The sequence below is a fragment of the Pan paniscus genome, chromosome 12, assembly GCF_029289425.2.
Source record: "Pan paniscus chromosome 12, NHGRI_mPanPan1-v2.0_pri, whole genome shotgun sequence".
Lineage (NCBI taxonomy): Eukaryota > Metazoa > Chordata > Mammalia > Primates > Hominidae > Pan > Pan paniscus.
The window spans coordinates 100750852-100775016 of record NC_073261.2 but is presented as its reverse complement, the minus strand read 5'-3'; the positions used below and the strand labels follow the sequence as shown (position 1 = coordinate 100775016).

Sequence of the window (24165 nt, the reverse complement as noted above, 5' to 3'; positions counted from 1 at the left end):
GCATCACTGCACTCCAGCCTGGACGACAGAGCAAGACTCCCTCTTGGGGGGCAAAAAACAAGCAATGAATAAAAAAGTAATAGGAAGTACAGACGGTGGCCCACGCCTGTAATCCCAGCACTTTGGGAGGCAGAGGAGGGCAGATGACTTGAGGTCAGGAGTTTGGGACCAGCCTGGCCAACATGGTGAAACCCCATCTCTACTAAAAAATAAAATAAAAAAATTAGCCAGGTATGGTGGTGCATGCCTGTAATCCCAGCTACTCAGGAGGCTGAGGCAGGAGAATCGCTTGAACCTGGGAGGTGGAGACTGCAGTGAGCCAAGATTGTGCCACTGCACTCCAGCCTGGACAACAGAACGAGACTCCGTTAAAAAAAAAAAAATACAATGAGAATGGGTCAAGTTCTGGTAAGTGAATCTTTCCAAGGAATACTTCCTGACAGAACTAATTTTGGTTCACCTAAATTAAATAAAAAGGGGGAAAAAGTACTTTTACTAGTCTTATTTTTCCATTTATATCCTAATGAGTAATATTCAGTGTGTTGCCTCTTAAATTCCTTGGGAAGAAAAATAAACACTATTTATTAAATGAATGAACTGCAAGCTGATATTAAGCACAAGCCCAAGTATTAATAAACCTTTAAGATCCGAAGTAAAAATGTGTTTGGGTTTTAAAAGGCATTGTATATTAAGACAGTCAAGATACTACCTAGAAGAATTTGAAAGATTTGACGTGCAGCAATACAAGGCTAACTGGAAGTTAATCACATGCTAAGCAGCAGAGCTTACCAAGACTATCCCATGTTACTAGTGTCCCTCAAGTAACCAGTAGTGGCAGAAGACAGCTACACATATTTCCTTTAACAGGAGGGAGCTAAAGGTAGTTCCTGATTCACAGAACATCAAGTCAGTTATGGTAGCAAGAAAAGGGTAAAGTAAACTCAAATACCATGGCTCTTGGTACAAAGATAGGATCCTTTGATTACACCAATAGTCTCCTCATGCTTAGTCTCACATTTCTTATTTTGTCAATAATTTTCATGATGGTCTGGAAGCATGCATTACAGACTACCTGTAGGGGAACCGAAGGAAGCCCAAGACTCTTCCACCCTGGGATTGTGAGCAACTCTTCTCTGCAATATCTGCGTGAACCCTGGCCCAAAAAATCTAAGAGGTCCTGAGGAGACAGTAGGACAGTTGGCTGTCAATGTTCTATAGAGGCTGAGAATTATAACTAAGTTTTTGGAAGTCCATTTAAATTATATTTGGTCTAAGAGTCTGAGATCAGGTGCCTCTGAGCTCGAGTAGTGAGCACAGGGGTGGTTTACATTAGATGCCCAGGTACCTTCCTTATGCAAACATCAGTACAGACCTGTACGTAGGACTGCAGTTCTAAATGCCCATCTATCATTTTATTTGTGTAAGACCATAGTTACATATTTATCAAATATATCCAACTGCTTCTGCATTAAGAACTACCACAATTTACTTGAAATTTAGTAGGTATGACCAAAAACACAGGGTTCAGACCATCTCTGCTTTTCTAATTCTCTCCATTCTCTTACCTTGAGAGGTGGTACTTTTCGCACCTGGATTCTGTCCCCTCTATTGAGAAAGGGCTGTGGTGAGACCTGAAATGGCTGCTGGTGCTGGCGATTCTCAGTGACACGTGGCCTCTTCTCCCAGCTCACAGGGGCCTCTTCTTGGGTGAGGGAAGACTTCCTCTTGAGGCTTTCTGGGCTCTGATCAACAAGAGTTGCTAGAGGTTCTTTCATATTAGTCTCCTGTGGACCCGCTCCTGCTGTGGGCTTCACTATCGGTTTTTCAACCCCAGGACTCTTGGGTTTGCTTGGCGATGTAACTAAAGATTCTTGGCTTTCACTTTTGTTATAATTAGAAGCTGTGGTGAGATGGTTCTTCTCAGATTCCTGTTCAGCAGAGGTGACTGGCTTCTGCTCCAAGAGATCCTCATCCTTTGGGCACTTGATGGGAAGAATGCTGCTAAGCTCATGTGTATTGAGAGCTGAGGAAAGCAGGGGCTCTGAAGATGGGGAGAAGTTCGGCTGCACTTCACCTTGGCTTTCACACTCTTCTTTTCTGCCTGGTGATGACATTTGCAATGCTTCTTCTTTACACTCTGACTGGGGGACTACTGGAACTATTCTGATAAGAGAGGCCTCTGACACAGGCATGGATTTTGGTTGTTCAGCTGGGGTTTTCTTTACTTTGGGATCACTGGGAGAAGCTGTCAATTTCTTAGAATCTTCAAGGCTCAGGCCAGAACTAAAAAGGGGAAAAAAGAAATATTCTAGTTGAAAAATAGCCCATGTTGTGAAAGCATTCATTAATAGAGATAATGGAAGATGACAATGCCTAGGAGAACCCCTGACACAGCAGGTATTCATGTATTATCTTCACTATTAGTAGTAGTGAAAGTTCTGGAGTCAGAGTGCCTGGATTCAAATTCTGGCTCTGATACCAACCGTCCGTGTGATATTAAGTAAATGACTAGCCTTCTTTACTTCAGTTTCTTCAATTGTACACTAGGTTTAATTACTTCATAGTGTTGCTATGATAATTAAGTTAATCCATATAAAGTACTTGCCTAACACATAATGAAAGTTCAGTAATAGTAGTTATTACTACTTCTGCTTATAAAGGGGCCACATTGTCTGGACGCATGCATCACAGACTACCTGCAAGGGAATTGAAGGAAGCCCAAGACCCTTCCACCCTGGGATTGTGATCAACTCTTCTCTGCAATATCTGTGCAAACCCAGGCCCAAAAAATCTAAGAGGACCTGAGGAGACAGCTGGCTGTCAATGTTCTATAGAGGCTGAGAATTATAGCTGAGTTTTGGAAAGCCCATTTAAATCCCACTTGGTTTAGCTCTAAAATTCTGAGATCGAGTGTCTCTAAGCTATTCTGAGGGTATAGTTCCATTGAGATATCCATAATGTGGCTTGGCTAAAAGCTAGGCTAATCTGTAAAGGTCATTAGTGACTCTTCTTAATGTTTTAGAATATTGTACAACATGTAAAATCAATGAGCCTTCTTTGGTGACTTCAAAGAGTCAGTACTGTGCTTCTGAGATGGAATGGCTAGGGACAAAACTGGGCAATAATCAAAAACAGTCTTTCTATAAAAGCTGACAAAAACTGATAGTTGAAAATAGAAAGACCCATGAACTGTTGTAATGCTCTATCTGCTTAAGAAGGAGGGAATGGGCCAGGCACAGTGGCTCATGCCTGTAATCCCAGCACTTTGGGAGGTGGGCAGGTCGCTTGAGCACAGGGGTTTGAAACCAGCCTGTGCAACAGGGCAAAACCCCACTCCTACAAAAAATACAATAATTAGCTGGGTGTGGTGGCATGCACCTGGAGTCCCAGCTACTCAGGAGGCTGAGGTGGAAGGACTGCCTAAGCCCGGGAGATTAAGGCTACAGTGAACCGTGATTGTGCCACTGCACTCCAGCCTGAGGGACAGAGTGGGACCCTGTCTTTGAAAAAAAAAAAAAAAGAAAAAGAGGAAAAAAAGGAGGGAATGAACAAATATTTGTAGAATTACTGCTACCTGCAATAATAGTCTAAATGTACCAAACATCACTTCTATAGCTCAATGCTCATACCAAAAATATAGAAAAATCAGTTTATAGAACTCTTTTTTTTTTTTTTTGAGACAAGGTCTCGCTTCGTCGCCCAGGCTGGAGTGCAATGGCGTAATCTTGGTCACTGCAACCTCCACCTCCCAGGTTTAAACGATTCTTCCACCTGAGCCTGGGTCTACAGGCACGCACCACTACACCCAGCTAATTTTTTGGTATTTTTTTTTTTAGAGATGTGGTTTTGCCATGTTGCCCAAGTTGGTCTCGAATTCCTGGGCTCAAGTGATCGCCCACCTCAGCCTCCCAAAGCACTGAGATTACAGGTGTGAGCCACTGCAACTGGCCGCAGTTTATGGAACTCTTAATCTCAATAGGAATATTTCCTAAATGACTGTGAAGGAGATGGATAAATACTACTTGGAGACAAGGAAAAGGAGAACTTAGTTTTCAAGCTGCGGTTACGGGTCTCCTTAAGGGCTGCCATTGGTGTGCAGATGGAAGGAAGGGAGACTAACAAGTAGGAGTTCAAGTGTTCAATCCTATTTCAAACAGAACATCTCCATTACCATCTATTTAAATGTCCCATTACAATTTCATTGTTGGATCTTTTGTTGGGGGGGAAAAACTAATTTAGGCTACAGCCTCTTTTAAACAGAATTTATTTCTTGATTCAGCTATGTACATCTCCCAGAGTGCCTTTTACAGAGGAGAGGCTGTTTAATTACAGGTTGGTTCTAATAGTCCACATTACAAAATTCCTAAGATTCCTTAGTGATTCTGGATAGCTACATTTTGGGATAATTAACTACTATAAAAAGTGGACAGAACCTCAGTATTCTGGCTGGGAGTGGTGGCTCACACCTGTAATCCCAGCACTTTGGGAGGCCGAGGAGGGCAGATCACCTGAAGTCAGGAGTTCGAGACCAGCCTGGCCAACATGGTGAAACCCCAACTCCACTAAAAATACAAAATTTGCCAGGTGTGGTGGTACACGCCTGTAATCCCAGCTACTCAGGAGGCTGAGGCAGAACTGCTTGAAACCAGAAGGCAGAGGTTGCAGTGAGTCTGAGATTGCGCCACTGTACTCCAGCCTGGGCGACAAGAGTAAAACTCTGTCTCAAAAAAAAAAAAAAAAAAAAAGAACTAAAGAACTTCAATATTCTTCTATCTTATAAAGTAACCAGAAGAAAAACCAATCTTTTCAAAGAAAGGGACTCTTAATTCAAAGTTTTTTTAGAAATGTTTTTTTTTTTTTTTGAGATGGAATTTTGCTCTTTTTGCCCAGGCTCGAGTGCAATGGCACCATCTTGGCTCACCACAACCTCCGCCTCCCAGGTTCAAGCGATTCTCCTGCCTCAGCCTCCCAAGTAGCTGGGATCACAGGCATGCGCCACCACGCCCAACTAATTTTGTATTTTTTTAGTAGAGACGGGGTTTCACTATGTTGGTCAGGCTGGTCTCGAACTCCTGACCTCAGGAGTTCGCCTCAGCCTCCCAAAGTGCTGGGGTTATAGGCGTGAGCCACTGCGCCCAGCTAAAAAATTTGTTTTTAAACAAGCCATTTCACCTACAATGACAGTTTTAAGGGTAAAGTATAATGAGTAATCTAATTCTGTGAACCCGTGATTCATAATAAGAAAAAAACTTCTTCCTAAAGAAGAATCAGTGAGACAAAAAAAACCAAAATAAAACAAAACAGAAGGAAACTGGGGCCTAGATTTTCTGAGAAGGTAATGAGATAAAGCACTACATGACTTATATGTAGGAATTAACATTTGGTTTATAGAACCTGTCCTAATATTACCTCTGCCCATAGTAGCTTTCAAAGAATTGTTCTTTCCATGGCTCCACTTTTTTCTCCTTCTCAATCTCTTGTCGAATTCTCACCTGCATCTCAGGTGTAAACTCACCTGCAATGTACCCAAAAAAGGATATTCAATAGAAAAATGCTATTTGCAACATGTAACTATTTATAAATCATGAAAGACTCAGGCAGCAATTGGAATACTACCATGTGAAAGTAACAGAAACTCCTCAAACCTCCTCACTGTAAAGGAGGACCTAAATGCCATTAGGTGAAATAAAAATATGTTTGCACACCACTCCAGGTAGCTTTCAGTACTCAGCTGAGGCTGACAAAGCCTTTTCGCTGGGCTTCCCTGTGGTACCTTCCTCACGCTCCAAGCATCACATTCCATACAGATTTATTTTATCTCTTACCTAGAACTTCCAATTTATTTTCCACTAAAAGAAAAAGTGATGTGCTTTCAATAAACTATGCCACTGGGCATTTTTACTATTTTAAAGATCAGTTTCTCCAAGGCAACTTAATTTTAGGCTTTTTACCTCTAACTGCAAAAAGAAAAGATATGGCCCTAGCATTCGAGATTCCAGTAAAAAGGTAGGGAGTTATTCTGGAGTTGTCAGTTTTCTAATTGTTCCACAAATTGTACCAGGCTAATGCTCTAGCAAGAAGATACTCAACCTGCCAAAGACCCAGCTGCTCTGAATATGCCATTTATTTGCATATACTACCAACCACCTCAATCCTTCCCACTCCATCAGCAGAGAACAGTGAATGTGCTTGGTAGGCCATCTTCAAACTTGTGGCTCAGATAGACTGCTCTCTTTTGTACTCTAATACCCAGGACATCAAGGAATAAGAGGTAGAAATGGCAGAATTTGAAGTTTAAGACCTCCTGGGGGTGAGAAGGAGAGGAAAAGTGTTAGAGGACCGTGGACATCACAGTCGTGGGCAAACGATTGGGAAAAGAGAGATTTGGCTGTCAGAATCCAACCCAGAACTCCTGCTATTGAGTCTACTGTGTATCTGAAAATGAGGAATAAAATGTACTGGACTCTGTTCACATATATACAGTGTTCCAAGTTGTTGTTCATAAAATATGATCACATGACTATAGGAACAGCAGTCACTTGCTTGCATGTTAAAAAGAAAAGTAACACTGATAATAATAATCGCAGTATCATTGCTGACAGTACCTAGTTACAAAAAAGTGGGGGCTGAGGAAGTAAATCCTTTACCAATTTATTCTTAAAGAAAGGTACCGGTAGAATTGGTATGTTTTAATCTTTCTGAGAAAAAAAAAAGGGGGGGGGGTCTCTGCCCAAAAATATCTGTAGGAAAGAGAAAGGACCAAAGTAATCAGAGCAACAGATCCCTTCTACATAGAATTTCTTCTAAAAGAAGAGGATGGGAAAAGTCAACAATTTCAAGAAACAATCTAGATTATATATTAGCTGTTCACTTTAACTGGTAGGAATCTGACAGAAAATAAACAATGAATAGCATTCCTAATGCGTTCCTTACAAATGTATATATTTTAAAGTCTCTCACACTTGTTTTAGGCTATTCTTTGGTATACGACTTTTCAAGTGCTATTTTTTATTCCATGTATACTGAAAAACAGATGTAATAAAAATAATTCAGCCAGTGGTTTTACTTATGTCTGCATATTAGAATCGTTTGGGAAAACTTTGAAACAAACAAACAAAATCAATAAAGCTCTGACACTAACCCAGAGCAATAAAAACAAAATCACTGACACTGGTGTTTGCACATCAGTATTTTTAAAAACACCACAGGTGTTTTTCAGCTGTAGAGGTGAAGAACTGCTAGTACTGACAGATACTATATGCAGTGCCCACACACAATCAGTCACTAGAAGCATGGCACACATGGCAGACCAGTGATCACAGTCAGTAATTCTTGGTCATGATCCATACTTACTACAATGTTCTGACTGCCAATTAACTGTCCATTTCAAATGGCTGAATTTTATATTATATGAAATATACCTTAATGAAGTGATCTTTTAAAAAGCTCTCACTGATTGCTTTTACTGTTAGTTTTATTGAGGCTAGGCAGTAATAAACAGATTATCTCACTGCTTACCAAACTGGGATGCAGAGCACCATAAAGTGACTAATTCTATACTTTTATTAGGGAGCCTAATACAATTTCAATTCCTAGGCATTAATGTAGAATTGCTGAATCAGAATCTTTAGGAGCAGGGCCCAAAAATCTGTATTTTTTAATTTCCTGGAAGCTTTATATCATTAAAGAAACATATTGCTAGATTCCATCTGGTGTTAACCTGGTAACATAGGCTCTAGATAAAAGTCTAACAACGTGTTCCACACATGATAGTTAATTCTATCCTATGGAAACATCCTGTCCTTTACCTTCCAAAACTGCGTAATTACCTGATGAGGAAGAGAGGTGCTCCGAGTGCACACACCACCTGGGAGACACATTAAGTAGAGCACTTACCTTCTGAGAGTCTTTCCTTCCAGCCTTGGGCTGCTGAAGTGAAGAATTCATTGTTAAGGGCTGAGCCATTTAACTTCATTAAACCATCTGGACCAACCTGGGTCAAAGAATAAGCCAAGGAAAGCTTACAAAGAAAGTGAAAGGTATCACGTGGTATTTGACTTTCCTGTCATTTTATAAAAGAATGTATATATATTTATTTTAATAGAAATATAACTATCTCATACTATGTGCTTATCCAACTCTGTTATTTAATGTAATATCACTTTGTTCTAAAACATTGCTTTCCTGTTTACCTCTCCTCACTCCTTTCTCTCCATTCACATCCATTCCCTAATAATTAAAAATCTACTCACAGAACCACACATATAGTGCTGGAACAACTGGCTATCCACCCAGTAGAAAATAAAGCTGAATCTCAGATTCAGATAATGACAAAAAAAAAAAAAAAAAAAAAAAAAAGAAGGATGGACTAAAAATCTAAATGTAAATTTTAAGTCAAAAACAGTTTTTTGAAGAAAATTAAGAAAATGATTTGGACATCCTTGAGATTGAGGAACTCTTCTTAACCCACTTTACTTTCCAAATGTATGTGGTTCGACATCATTTCCCCCTGGCTCTACAGCAGAAATTGGTAAACTTTCTGTAAAGGGCTAGACCACAAATACTTTAACTTTGCAGGCCATATGGCTTGATTTCAGCTACTCAACTCTGCCACTGTAGCACAAAAGTAGTTACGGACAATACGAAAACTAACAGGAGTGGCTTTAAGCCAACAAAACTTTATTAATTAGGCAGTCAGCTGGAAATTGCCTAGTGGGCTGTAGTTTGCTGACTGCTGATTCATACTCTAGAGAACTGGTACGAGGGTAATGGTGTTCCTATAAGAGCAGTTTATCCAGTCTCTACTTGAGTATTACAGTGATAAGCAAGTTACTCCACTATAAGCCAATCTATTCTGCAGTTTAATCCTCCAACTGTGAAAAAGCTTTTTAAACCCCAAATCTGCTTTCTGTATAACAAAGTATACCTCTTCCATATCATGGGCCTTCAAATATATTGAAGGAGAGGGTTTTGATCCAAACCTATGTTTTTCTCTGGTCTAAATATTTTTCTACTCATTGCTGGATACTCCACACAGTCAAATATGGCTTCCAACTTTTCATTCTTTAAACACTCTAAATTTCATCTGACAGTAGTTTGTATTCCACTTAATCGAAATTCTATATTCTCTACACATAAGGACAATGTTACTCAGATTACTGTGGGCTCCAACCATGTTAACAACTGAAAAAGACTAGCCAAGTAACCTCCTATTAAGAATACCCTGGGGCTGGGCACGGTGGCTCACATCTGTAATCCCAGCACTTTGGGAGGCCGAGGCAGGTGGATCACGAGGTCAGGAGATCGAAAGCACCCTGGCTAACATGGTGAAACCCCGTCTCTACTAAAAATACAAAAAAAAAAAAAGAAAGAAAGAAAAAGAAAACACACACACACACACAAAAACTAGCCGGGCATGGTGGCACATGCCTGTAATCCCAGCCACTCGGGAGGCTGAGGCAGGAGAATTCCTTGAACCCAGGAGGCGGAGGTTGCAGTGAGCCGAGATCGAGCCAATGCACTCCAGCTCAGGCGACAGAGGGAGACTCCATCTCCAAAAAAAAAAAAAAAAAAAAAAAAAAGAATACCCCCCAGGATTGCACTCTATGGGAAAATGAACTAGATAACCTCTAAGATCCCTTTTAATTCTAAAATTGTATGTGGCAATCCTCCAGATTTAGAACTTGATAAAGAACATTAGTCAAAAGATAGTTCTGAGGAACCAGCATTAGAATTCCATAAACAGGCCCTCAGTTACATCCTGTACTAGTATTCCCAGCCTAACAACCCTGAGTCTTTAACAAAAAAAAAAAAAAAGATGAGAGCAATCTCCAAGAGGTTCTCTTAAAACTGCTGAAACTTCAGTCTCCTAACTTGTTCTAACCAAGAACTGGCATCCTCAAAGCTATAATTTCTCCAAGAGTTATGTAGGGAGAGCAGTTACCAAGAAGGACCGGTTTTACTTCTTTGTCCTCACTGCTGTAAGAATACCTCATTTATTTGGGCTCTCTGGACAATGGACTCTGAACTCCTTTGACATGTTCTGATTCACAACACTATGAAATTGATATCAATGCAGTCTAGTAGAAAGATGATTTTCAGAATTAGAAAGATTTAGTTTTATTTCAGTAAGTCAATTAGCTAATAATGAATTCTGTAGCTTACTCATTATCTGTTATCCTCTTACTACGAACAAGAGAGTATAACCAGTTCTTTTACTGTGTAAACTAAGGAAAACATCTCCCTCTCATCATTTTAATAAACATTCTTAGAAGTTGGGGGTTGGGGAGACCTATCACATTACTTAGAACACAGTTGAGATTTTTAAAAATCTCAGAAGTGAAGAAAGCTTAAAAAATTGTAATTGTTCTATCTTCCTTTTACAGAGGGAGGAAACAGAAGATCAGAAGGGGGAGTGACTGGGTACACTGTTTTCCTTGATGAAAGCCAAAGTCTCAGACCTTTTCTTTATTCCTGACCAAGGTAAATCACTAAAGCTCTCTGGTCCCTGCCTTGACGCTTGCCAAACCTTTGGCATTTCTTTTTGCTACTTTTGTTTTTTTTTTTTAAGTATAATTTACATTGGGTTTTAAGTTCTTTACTATGAAAGTAATAAATGTTTCTCTTAGAAAAATGTAACAAAAGAATGCAAACTGCAAAATTCCCAAGTCCACCACTGTTCATACCATGTTGTATTGCCTTTCCAGATCTATTTATTTATCTGGACCCATGTTTTTGGCTTATTCCTGACATTTCCCACTCCACTGAAGCACTGGCCCACATCCTGTTGATACTGGACCAAGACAACTCTTCCTCCTGAAGTTTATGTATTCTTTTTTTTTTTTTTTGAGATGGAGTTTCACTCTGTCACTCAGGCTGGTGTCCAGTGGCACTATCTTGGCTCACTGCAATCTCTGCCTCCCAGGTTCAAGTAATTCTCCTGGCTCAGCCTCCCAAGTAGCTGGGATTACAGGCACCCACCACCACGCCTGGCTAATTTTTGTATTTTTAGTAGAGACAGGGTTTTGCCATGTTGGCCAGGCTGGTCTTGAACTCCTGACCTCAGGTGATCTGCCCTCCTTGGCTACCCAAAGTGCTGGGATTACAGGTGTGAGCCACCATGTCTGGCCTCCTCCTCACCTTCATTCTATGGATGTCTGCATCCTAATAACAGTCAAAATAATTCTGTCATCTTGAAATTCTGGTAGGAGAATTTTTTTTCCCTAAGCCTTAAAAAACCCGCCTATTGAGAAACTTATGTAAAAATATTCTTACTTCTCACTTAGTACCATTAATACCACTTTACAAGTATACATAAACAGCTATTTTTAAAATCTTAAGGAGTTCAATGACGCACCTGTCGATCTACCTCTGGGAGTAGTAAAAGCAGTCGTTGCTGGCAATCTCCAGGAAGGACTGAAAATGTGTGCTTGTTGATCAGTGCTCGCAGATTTGTATTAACCAGAATGGAGTCCGGTGTCTCAACGTCAATGTCAGCACATTTAGTTCTTTTCATTTGTCCTACAAAAACAGAGAAGAATCGTTTGGGCTTCCCTCGCAAGTCCTGTTTCTATATAAACTGTAGCTTTCTGTGCAGTATAAAAAATCCACAATTGTAAGCATTTAAATATCACACTACGAAGAAGGTAACACTTAAGATCTTAGAATTTTCTTCTAAGACTAACAAAACAAGTTTTGTTCATTTATAGAGGATAAAAGATACAATGTATCTACCTTCTCTGCATAAATAGAATAAAGTCTGTAAAAATGGGTCTTCTACCATACTAAAACTGCATTTTATGTTTGAGACTAGATTATTTCCCCCAAAAAACTGAGAAAGTTTATGATAAATGATACGAAGAATGTCTAAGAAAGAAAACCCAAATCTACAAATCATACTGACTTCCTTTGCCTCTTCTCATGACATTTTTTTTCACTGATTTTAATTTACATTGGCTAAAAATATTATGATTTAATAGCCTAGCAGTTTCAAGAAATCTGTCCACAACCAGAAGGTTACAATCTTTAAAAAAACTGAGTACACAAAGGATTAAAATGTAAATAAAAATTTATATATATATATAAGACCAACCTGGAAAAAATATTTGGAAGCCATGACAAAAGGTTGCTCTTCTTCATATGAAAACAGCAATTACACATCAATAAGAAAAAGACAAATACCACCAAGAGAAAAATGAGCAAAGGAAATTAAAAGGTAATTCAGTCCACTAACCTTAAGTAGATGCTAAAATATTAATATTTTTAAAAATGCAAATTAAACCACTGAACATATTTGTCTATGAAAATGGCAAAATATTGTAATATGGTAATGGGACTATGCAGGGGGAAAAAGCAAAAAGCACTTTCAAACGCTGCTGATGGGGCTGAATCAGCATAATCTTAGAAAATCTAACAATATCTAGCAAAATGTTAATATACATAAAACTACAGGATCCAGAAATTCTACATTTTGAATTGCTTTCACAAAGCTATACAATCTTTGATGTGGGTACACCCTCTGCCTCCTGGCGGAAGCATAAACAAAAACAAAGGATTTCCCTCAAATTAATCCCACTGGATTCCTACAAATTAAAATCTGGCATTACTACTTCAGAAAGATTAGCCAACAAATGAGAAGTTATGCCACTACAAGAGAGAATCATTAGAAACTAGAAATAACAGATGGAGACCTAGAAGTACTGAAGCTATCAGATATACAGAATACAGAATTGCTATGTACAAAATGTTTAAGGAAATAAAGAATGTAATTACAAAAATAAGGACAAAATAATTAGGAATTAATAGACTTAAGAAAATGGGACATCTAGAAATGTAGAATAAAAATTGATGAAATCGATTAAACAGTAGTTTCACAATATTAAAGAGGGTCTACACTATATAGCCAAACAATTTACCCTCAATTTACCCAATTTATACTCTCAGAATATGAGAGAGAAGATAAAATATTTTTAGAGGTTTAGCAAAAACATAAATGACAGAATGAGGGTCTAACAAATACCTGACTGAAGATCAAGAATGAGAAAATGATGAGAATGGAAAAAAGGCAATATTCAAAGAACTGACAGCTGTACATTTGCAGCAACTGATGAAAACTACAAAACTAAAGCTCTAGAAGTGGAACGTATTCCAAAGAGGACAGAAAGAAATCCACGCATAGACCCAGCATAGTAAGAGTGTTTATCAAAGACAAAGAGAATAGCTTGAAAGCATCCACGAGGAAGGGAACGATCACATAAAAAGGAATGAAAGAGGCTGGGCAAGGTGGCTCATGCCTGTAATCGCAGCACTCTGGGAGGCCGAGGCAGGCAGATCACAAGGTCAGGAGATCGAGACCATCCTGGCTAACACGGTGAAACATCGTCTCTACTAAAAATAGAAAAATCAGCCGGGCTTGGTGGTGCACGCCTGTTATCCCAGCTACTCGGGAGGCTGAGGCAGGAGAATGGCGTGAACCTGGGAGGCGGAGCTTGCAGTGAGCCGAGATCGCACCACTGCACTCCAGCCTGGGCAACAGAGCCAGACTCCGTCTCAAAAAAAAAAAGGAATGAAAGAACAGCAGTAAACTTCTTAAAATGAAATTTGGAATAAGATAGATAATATCTGTAAAATGCTGACAGAAAATAACCACTAATCTATAAAGGCATGTCCACCAAACTATCCTTCAAAAATGAACATGAAAGGACATTTATAAATAAAAACTGAAGGCGTTCACTACTCAGAAACCTGATATAAATACAGTTCTTATTGTACTTCAGGAAAGAAAATCATTGCAGAATGGGTTGAAATACAATACAGAAAGGTAAACATGTAGATAAATATATGTCCACATTATTTATATAAAATAATAGTATTCTAGTGTCTGATTTGTGAGGTTAAAAACAAAATACAAAAAAAAGACAATAATATTTATTTAAGTCCAGATAGAAAAGATTAGCACTGAATTGTTGTATTTCCACTGTTCTGGAGGAAAATCAAGATGGTTACTTTTAAGAATTAAAGACATATCACATGTAACTAAAAAATATATAGAACTATGATATATCAATTTTTTAGAAGTGTGGTACCATTTAAGGAATCACTAACCACTAAAAGAGAAATTGAGTGCATACCAAACTCAGTAGAGAGAAAAAAAAGGCTACAAGAGAATTAATATGAACACACCAAAAAAAAAAAAAAAATCAGTAAAGCCAAAAAACCTTTTAGAAAGAGGCTGGGAGTCGTGGCCCATGCCTGTAATCCCAGCACTTTGGGAGGCCAAGGCAGGTGAACCACTTGAGGGCAGGAGCTCAGGACCAGCCTGGCCAACACGGTGAAACCCCATTTCTACTAAAAGTAAAAAATCAGCCGGGCGTGGTGGCGGGTCCCTGCAATCCCAGCTACTCAGGAGGCTGAGGCAGAAGAATCACTTGAACCTGGGAGGCAGAGGTTGCAGTGACCCGAGATCGCACCACTGCACTCCAGCCTGGGTGACAGAGCGAGACTCTTTCTCGGGAAAAAAAAAAAAAAAAGAAGAAGAAGAAGGAAACAAGAAACATAGCCATAGGATAAAAAACTATGACTGAGAAACAAGTCCAAATATTAACAAACACAGTAAATGTAAATAAATAAAACTCATCAAATGGGAGCCTGTCATTGGGTTGAAACCAAAACAAGGAAATTTCAGCTAGTTATATGCTATTTAGAGAGAGATTATGTAAAGCACAAGGACACAGAAATGAAGTTACACACCAGGCAAAAACTAACCATAGGGGAGCTGGTATACATTTATTAACATCGAATGAAAGACACTTTTAGTAAAAAGACTTGATGATCGATAAGGTAAATAAATATTCAATCCATCAGAAAGATTTTAAACACGAAAACATCCAATATAAAGTAACTTCAAAACATGTGAAATAAAAACTGAAAGAACAGGGAGAACTGGACAAACCCACCATTTGGATAGGAGATTTCAACACATCTCTCTCCATTATTAATAAATCAAGCAAACCAGAAGGAGCTATCACTCACTAAAAAAGCTGATTTCAGGCTGGGCGCAGTGGCTCACGCGTGTAATCCCAGCTCAGCACTTTAGGAGGCTGAGGCGGGCGGTATCACGAGGTCAGGAGTTGGAGACTAGCCTGACCAACATGGTGAAACCCTGTCTCTACTAAAAATACAAAAATTAGCCAGGAGTGGTGACGTGTGCCTATAATCCCAGCTACTCAGGAGGCTGAGGCAGGAGAATCGCTTGAACCTGGGAGGCGGAGGTTGCAGTGAGCCAAGATCACGCCACTGCACTCCAGCCCGGGTGACAGATCAAGACTCCATGTTAAAAAAAAAAAAAAAGCTGATTTCAGATTAACAAGCTTGATCTAACAAGCACAGAATTCTGTGTTGAACAACTAGAGTATATTTCTAAATTCAGTATCATTAGGTCAAAAAAAGGAGGTCTCAGTAAATTTTGAGTAATAGTAGTGCAGTAAGAGCAACAGCAGCAGCAGCAACTTACATAGGGCTTCCTAAGTGCCAGACACTGTTCTAAGCATTTACATATATTCACTCATTTATTTTTCACACAACCCTATGAAGTAGGTAACTATTTTCTCCCCATTTCACAGATGAAGAAAGTGAGGCCCAGATATAACTTGCCCAAGTCACATTATTAAGTTAGTGTAGTAGAATTTAAACCCAGGCGATCTGATTTTAAAGTCTGTTGTTCATCACAATGCCACACAGGCATAAGCATCACACAGTCCATGATATCTGACCAGAGGCTTCATAACAAAAAGATAAACAAAAATCCCTATATATTTGGAAATTAACAACAACAAACCAAAAAAAACTTCAAAATAACTCCTGGGACAAAGAATAAATTACAATAAAATTTTAAATCTTTTCAAAGTGAATAATAAAAACAGTGTCTAAGAGGTAAATGTTGTCTATAAATTCAAATAGTACCTAAAGATACAAAATAAAAACAAAGGTTTCTACATTCAAACCCAACCTTCCTGCCAGAAATGACATTTTAAATTGGATAACATGAAATCACAATGTACATGTTAATCATATTTGGTTTTTAATTTCACTAAATATCTTGGGACATTTTTCAAATTATCACCTACAAATTCATCTTCTTTCTTTTAAAAAAAGCTGCATCACATTCCAATGCATACACCAGGGGTGTCCAATTTTCTGGCTTCCCTGGGCCACATTGGAAGAAGAAGAACTGTTGTGGGCCACACATAAAATACACTAACACTAACTAATGAGCTATAACAAAAAGATAAATAAATAAAAATCACCAAAAAAAATCTCATAATGTTTTAAGAAAGTTTATAAATTTGTGTTGAGCAGCATTCAAAGCCATCCTGGGCCACATGCAGCCTGTGGTGGGTTGGGCAAACTTGCTATATACCATGATGAATTTAAATGGAATACCACTGATGATAAAGGTAGGTGGCTACCAGTTTTTTGTTTAATATAAACAATGTTTGTATTAATATAAACAATGTTGCAGTGCCTCTACAAACTTTTGAGAAGCAACAGCTTTGTTTGCTTTTCCCATATAATTAATGGAATTGGACTGTCAACTTTCCTTGAAAAATTTTTACTATTTATGCATTCATTGTACCTGCACATCGCAGTCAAACTTCAGTTAAAATGTTCACTTCTTAAAAGACTGGGAAGTAGTTGTGAATTATTTTCTACTACTGACTGAACTGTGTACCCTGAAGATACTTTTGTGCCTCAAAGTGGTCAGTTTAAGTCCTCTAATTTTAGTAAAGATGACTTACCCAAGTTTTTTTAATTTAGGTTGACTTAATCTATTATATTATACTTGAAATCTGAGGTATGTTTAGTCTTCTGACTGAATCTGGGATGTAAAAATATTTATTATCAATTTTACTGAAGTTAATAAAAATGATACCAATGTCAGCTAGAAAGTATTTTATATAAATTAGCTAATTTAGTTTTATCATTTATGTTTTACACAACTTCTTCCACGTGTTTTGAAAATAGTCATTGTGTGGCTGGGGGCGGTGGCTCATGCCTGTAATCCCAGCACTTTAGGAGGCCAAGGCGGGCAGATCACGAGGTCAGGAGATCAAGACCATCCTGGCTAACACGGTGAAACCCCGTCTCTACTGAAAATACAAAAAAATTAGCCGGGCGTGGTGGCGGGCACCTGTAGTCCCAGCTACCCAGGAGGCTGAGGCAGGAGAATGACATGAACACGGGAGGCAGAGCTTGCAGTGAGCCGAGATTGCGCCACTGCACTCCCTGGGCAACAGAGCGCGACTCCATCTCAAAAAAAGAAAAAAAAAAGAAAATAGTCATTGTGGCTATGTTACAAAAATTTCCACACTATTTCCCTTAATGCTCATTTGCTTGAAAGAACATGGACTTCTGCTTACTTCTCAGCCATTAGATCAAACTTAAATAAATGGAAATGGTGCTTTCTTTTTTTATGGTTAATTTTTCCTAGTTTTCCATGAAAGTTAAAAATTCCTGGTCCATAATTTCTCAATTTTGTACCTCTACATTTCTTTCGCAATTTACTAAAATTTTCAATTTTAACTGATTTTAAGTAGAATATGTGCTCCATGAGGAAGAAATATTGCTCTGTTCATCATCACAGCCCTAGGACTCTAAATCTGTGTTTGGCTTATTAGCATTTCTTCCATAGATATTTAATAAATATTTTTATTCTTAGCAGTGAAACTGATGATCAAAGGGCACATTCGGTTTAAATATGTGATATACTACATTAAGAAAAATGTACAATCCCCTCTAGAATCAAACTAAGGTTTTTTGATTTTTTTTTTTTTTTTTTACAAAGCATTGTTTAAATTATTGTTAATTCTGTTCTCACACTTTATAGTTTAGATCAGTCTGGAATATGTAAATGAATACAGAATAAATTTCCCTCAGAATGTGTCAGCACTGCTGCACTTTTAGTTTCCATGTTGCTGCTAAGGATGTCTGTACTCCCAATTCTTGAATCTTTCTATGTGAAGTATTTTTCTTCTTTCTGGAGGCTTTTTGTTACCTTTTCATGACCCCATATGTTTCGAGATCTTTAAAAAAAAAACATGCCTTGGCATAGGTTTCTTTTCACTCATGTTTCTTAATGCCTATTACACATTTTTAATCTGGAATTCTGTGGCTTTTTATTCTAAATAATGTTCTTATATTGTTTTTTATCACACTCTGTTCTTCCTTTCTGATAGTCCTACTATGTGAGACATTGTACGACCTAGATTGGTGTTCCAAGTTTCTTACTTTTTCTCTCCTACTGAACCTCTTTTTCACTTTGACAGATTTTTCTAAGAAATTTCTTCAACTTTACTGAAACATTATCAAGATGATCTCTGCTTAGCTGGGAACCTATACATTTGCCTGCAGACTTTTTTCTAAGACTATTCAATGTCTTTAGGTACCAATCCACCAATCTCAAGCTGGAACACGATGGGAGGAAGAAGGAAGTAGTGGTGTTAGAAATATGCCTTGTTAGTAGCATTTTGGAAGCCAAGGAGGAGAATCCCTATTCAGTATTTACAGTATTTACATTTTACTTGATTTTCCAGATTTCAGTACAGTGCCTCTTCATCTGCCCCCAGCTATGTTTGATATCCCTGAATTTGGAGTTTCTCTGGTTCAAATTTCACCTCAAAATAAACCTCCTGTCTCCTGCTGGGGTAAGGCATCAAACTGCTTCTTACTAACTTTCAAACAAAATTCCCCCCTTCTCTTCTGTAATACATCATATCTCCAATTCTTGAGCCTTCCCGGTGTTCTGCAGCCTTATGTGGCTGCTTTATCCCTGGCAACTGCTCTTCAGCTCAGTGAAAAATTCTATCCAGTTTTCATCTCTCAAAATTTGCTGACATCTCTTGCCCAGCTGTGGTCTCCTTGTTTTCTTCACCTGTATGGATTTGATCTTTTGTATTTCCATATTATCATTTCAGTGGGATTTCAAAAGGAACAGAGAGAAGAAATTTCAGTCTGTCATATATATTTAATCATACGCCCTTCTATCTTTCTTTACACAGAAATAAAACATGAATAATGCTGGACAAAGCAACCTATTGGCAGAAAGGGAAATAAACCACAAAATGACTGATAATAGATCTTTCTCTGAAATAAAGTTTGTTAAGAGGAAGACAGGAAGAACATGAATACAGTCAAGAGCTCAAAGGTAAACAGGGGATAGCAGGAGAAAGACATACTAAATCAATTCTGTTCCTGTTACTTTTCATTTCTTAACAGTAATTATATTAGCAACAAAAAAACTTATGTCTAATCTTTGCTATGTAACTCAAATCTAAGTTATAAGTACCTAAGCCAGGTAGCTGATGAATTTCAAACATGTAGCTGATAAATCATGGCAATGAAAACTGAAGTCTTTGTAAGCAAACTTACTGGTATGGAGTCTCTCAGATCTCTGGAATGACTTCTTCCCCAAGCCTAGTAAAGTATTTTCCACTTTAACTGAGGAAGAAAAGCTGGAGTTTGAGTTTTGAGGGCTGCCTGTCTGTCCATCAGATTGCTTTCCTTCCCATGTTGCTAGGAGAAAAAAATACGTATAAAGACTGGTAGCACTGAGATTATAGACAGAATCAATTAATCAATCATTCAACATTCACTAAATGAAGTTATGTATGAGGCAATGTGACCCTCCCTAATGTGTTTTGAGTTTGAAAATTAAAGTCAAAGAGTAAAATAAAACCCTGTTTTTCCTCCCAGCATACTATTTGCTTCTAGTGGTAAATTTCCTTTCTCATAAAAATGCAGTTCTGTAAGGTTCAGATTGAGTCTGGCAGGCCCGTAGAATTAGCTTATGGTATCAAACTGAATTATGTAATACAATACAGAGTCTGTGTCTAGAAAGTTTAGAGTAGAAACAAACAAGCAACCACAACAAAAGAGCCAAAGACCTTACAGACATGTCCAAAAGAAACTCAAAGGTTGTATGTATTCTTAGGAAACCCTGTTATTTTTACAGAAAACTGGCTAAGAGTTTAGTTTGAGCCTCTTGGAAACATCAGATTTTAAGGTTGCTGATTAGAGGTTTCCAAACATTTATTAGATTAAACCATCTTTAAAGTCAGTCATTTATTTCCTTCTTATATGCAAATCCCAGTGCTAACATTTTTTTTGGAAACAGTGTCTCGCTCTGTCATTCAGGCTGCAGTGCAGTGGTGAGATCAGGGCTAATGGCAGTCTTGACTTCCCGAGCTCAACCAATCCTCCCACCTCAGCTTCCCGAGTAGCTGGGGCTACAGGTGTGCCCCACCACACCCGGCTAATTTTCTGTGTTGTTGTTGAGACAGGGTCTCACTATTTTGCCCAGGCTGGTCTTGAACTCCTGGGCTCTGAGTTATTTTTTAATAACTGCATGATTATTTTGCACACAACTTTTCCCATTTATCCTGGATTTATACTGATGTTTTGGCAGTACAAGGATTGTGTAAGTAAATATAATTTAAAAATAAATGATGTCATAAACAAATTAGGAAAACCAACATAAAAATACTAGGAAAAAGAAACTTCCATTGAAAAACTGCCCAAACTGCCTACCAGGTTTGGCAGGTACAGAGTCACTGGCTGCTTTGACAGTCTTTAGAGAGAGATGCTGGTTGGAGGAGATGGATATGCTTGGCCTGCATTGCTGCTGCTGCTTCTTCTGCTGTTGCTGCTTTAGCGCCTATAAAGATAAAACAGACTATAAGAAACAAAACCAATCAGTTTTTTAGTAATAATATAAATTACTTCTTTTTTAAATGGCAAGAAGCATGCTGATCGTTCAATTTCTTTGAAATCTATCAAAGCAAACAAAAACCTAAATTAAGCTAACTCTCGCTTCTTGGCCTTTTGGCTAAGATCAAGTGTAGTATCTGTTCTTATCAATTTAAATTAAGCCAACTAAACACAAGGCCTAAGTGATTCTTAGAGTTTGGATAGTTTTTGCCAGTATCATTCCTTTATATAAATGTGAAAAATAGTCATTAGCATTTTTTGGAACTTAAAAAAATCACTAGGTAAGCCAAAAACTTCCCAGTCTTGTAAAGCAGAGACAGTACGTTTTCAATCATTTCTAGAAATGAAATTCTAAGCCTTATAACAAAAAGAGCCCTATCTGCATCAAACCTACGTAGAAATGTAAATATTCAGTTTACGCAGGCTTCAGAGATACAATATTTTTACAGAAGTTTGTAAATAACTACATCAGTTGTCTTGGGTGACAGCAATGAGATTTGTCCCAATTATCAAATTTCAGCAATTTACAGCAATGCAGTAAACAGAGGGAGAAGACTAGACAATACTGGTTCTAACAACAGTGTGGTTCCTTCTGTCTACTTCAGAATATTTTGATTTCTATGAGGTTCTTAATTTATAAAATATACTTGATAATACTATTTAAAATGAACAGAAAAAAAACAAGAAATACCCAAATTTTAATCACAAAAACATTATGAAGGCAACTTTTAACTTAAGGTTTTCTTTAAAAAAAAAAAAAAAAAAGAAACGAAGAAAGTAATTTCAGGAAAAAAACTGAAGTTTGACTTTGCTAGGTTGCCAGTTTCAAGCTTTTAAGACCGTCATGTAGAAAAGTGTGGAGTAACTGGCTACTTCTGGTTTCCTATTCTCTTTTCCCAATAGTTTCCTCCTGCTTAACATTTCACACGTATCTCTGGCTATGCTATAGGCACAGTGGTAACAAATGATCTCCTCACTCTAAGTTGCCAATGCAGAAAAGCAACTGAGAGAGCTCTATGTCTCGCTTAGCCTCACCTACATTTATAACAGGTGAGGCAGAAGCACAAAGTACATAAAATGGCAGTATTGACTGACCATTGATTATGGCTTATTCTCTCATTCTTTGCAATTAGATCAGAAGATGTTCATAAATTCCTGCAAGTGCAGTCACCAGTATTCATTCCTTGCTCCTCACAGGACACATGTAATTTCAGGTTAACGTAAAATTTATTAGAACCACTTGATTGCATCTATTTCTGCTGTGATCGTGTACATTCATTTATTTTTTATTATTTAATTTTTTTTTTCAGACGGGGTCTTGCTCTGTTGCCCAGGCTGGAGTGCAGTGGCATGATCTCGGCTCACTGTAATCTCCACGTCCTGGGTTCAAATGATTCTCTCATCTCATCCTCCAAAGTAGCTGGGATTACAGGAGGTCTCTGAACTCCTGACCTCAGGTGATCCGCCTGCCTTGGCCTCCCAAAGTGCTAGGATTACAGGCGTGAGTCACTGCACCCAACCAAGTTATGTACAGTGTAATATTAAAAAATCTAGGCCAGGTGCGGTGGCTCACGCCTGTAATCTCAGCACTTTGGGAGGTCGAGGCAGTTGAATCACTTGAGGTCAGCAGTTCAAGACCAGCCTGACCAACATGGTGAAACCCTGTCTCTACTAAAAACACAAAAATTAGCCAGGCGTGGTGATGGGTGCCTGTAATCCCAGCTACTTGGAAGGCTGAGGCAGGAGAATTGCTTGAACCCGGGAGGCAGAGGTTGCACTAGGCAACAAGAGCGAAACTCCGTCTCAAAAAAGACAAAAAGAAAGAAAAGAAAATCTAGCTGTGTGTAATTCTGTGTGTTAGTAGATTAAAAGAGAAAAATCTATGTGATCATCTCAATAAATCCCAAAGAAAACAAACCTGAAAAATTCAATACCTATTCATGATTTTAAAACACATACACAAACAAACAAAAGATTGTGAGCAAACTACGAACAAATTAGACACTTTAAAAATGTGATAAAAAGAGTATCTACCGGCCAGGTGCGGTGGCACACGCCTGTAATCCCAGCACCTTGGGAGGCCAAGGTGGGCAGATCACAAGGTCAAGAGATTGAGACCATCCTGGCCAACATGGTGAAACCCTGTCTCTACTAAAAATACAAAAATTAGCTGGGGGTGGTGGCGGGTGCCTGTAGTCTCAGCTACTTGGGAGGCTGAGGCAGGAGAATTGCTTGAACCTGGGAAGCAGACGTTGCAGTGAGCTGAGATTGCACCACTGTACTCCAGCCTGGCAACTGAGACTCCGTCTCAAAAAAACAAAGTATCTACCAAAAACGTATGTAACATGTGTTACAAAGAGGTGCATAAATTACTAAAACCACATTGGGCTACTGCATGAAAGTTCCACTGGCAAGGGCCCAATGTAAAAAATTTTCAAAAAATATCCGATGACTGCCAGAGGTGTGTGTTTTAAATACAGGAAATTCTACTTGATAAATACAGACTAGCAATGCTTACCTGCTTTAGTGCCTTCTTGCTGTGCTTCTGTGATGGAGAAATGACTTTACCTGCTGGAATGGTGGGTGACGGGCAGCCTGACTGCGGGGAGGACGACGATACTAGGGAAAAAAAAGTGACAATAAAAGATTTTTGTTAACAGAGATACCAAGCACCATTCCTTCCCCAATCATATGCTGCCACCTGGAGTAAGAACTATGACCAAACACTTTTGGGAACGATGTACTTTTTGGAGTTTTAGTGCAAACAGCCTCCCTTTTCAGTTTTTTTCCTCAGAAAGTTCTAATGAAGGATGATAGGATAGGGAAGGGATGAGTGTTAGTATTCATTACTTTTCATTTATTACTTTTTCAATAGAATTGACTGAAGAATGACTCATCAAATCAGATAAAACTTAGAAAAGATTCTAGGGCCTTTAAGACAGTATCTGTGGTCTCACAGTAAATCTAATGACAACATGATACAGTGGAAGGGCCTTGGGTTGGCAGTTTAAAATAAAGACATTAAGGCCATTCGACCTCAAAACTCTACCATAGTTTTAATCCTTACATTCCTTCATCCTTTAAATCAATAGTTATAGGCTTACCAACGTGAGAGGGCATTTTAAGATTTCTCTAATGGAAGCAATTTGAATTTGCATAAGATGTAACCACTCTCTACTTCATCACTAGCTGTTTTATATTGCCTGGCAGAGCTTAGCCAGACCTGAGTGGGTCTTATGCAAACAAGGGTTCTTTAAGAATCTATACCTCTTCAACAGCAAGTAGATATTTATGTTCTATAAAATTAAACAATATGTGAGTAGTGTTTACGATAAATACAGAAATTGCTGATTCAGTACCCTTATTAAAAAAAAATTATAATCACTACTGCTAGTGATGACT

At 38.4% G+C, this 24165-nt stretch overlaps 1 protein-coding gene and 1 pseudogene across 1 annotated transcript in view; one reads left to right on the top strand and one right to left on the bottom strand.

Moving 5' to 3' along the window:
• The window catches only part of ASXL2 (ASXL transcriptional regulator 2), a 154648-nt gene that overhangs the window by 17834 nt on the left and 112649 nt on the right, over positions 1-24165 (bottom strand). Inside the window, exons 6-12 of the mRNA XM_003827052.5 lie at positions 23282-23382; positions 20584-20710; positions 19426-19569; positions 11357-11520; positions 7897-7993; positions 5410-5515; positions 1566-2283 (exon numbers count right to left, since the gene is read on the bottom strand). Of these exons, the coding sequence (XP_003827100.1) occupies positions 1566-2283; positions 5410-5515; positions 7897-7993; positions 11357-11520; positions 19426-19569; positions 20584-20710; positions 23282-23382 (1457 nt within the window). The remainder of the gene's footprint in view (positions 1-1565; positions 2284-5409; positions 5516-7896; positions 7994-11356; positions 11521-19425; positions 19570-20583; positions 20711-23281; positions 23383-24165) is intronic.
• On the top strand, positions 20862-21032 carry LOC112439025 (U2 spliceosomal RNA; annotated as a pseudogene).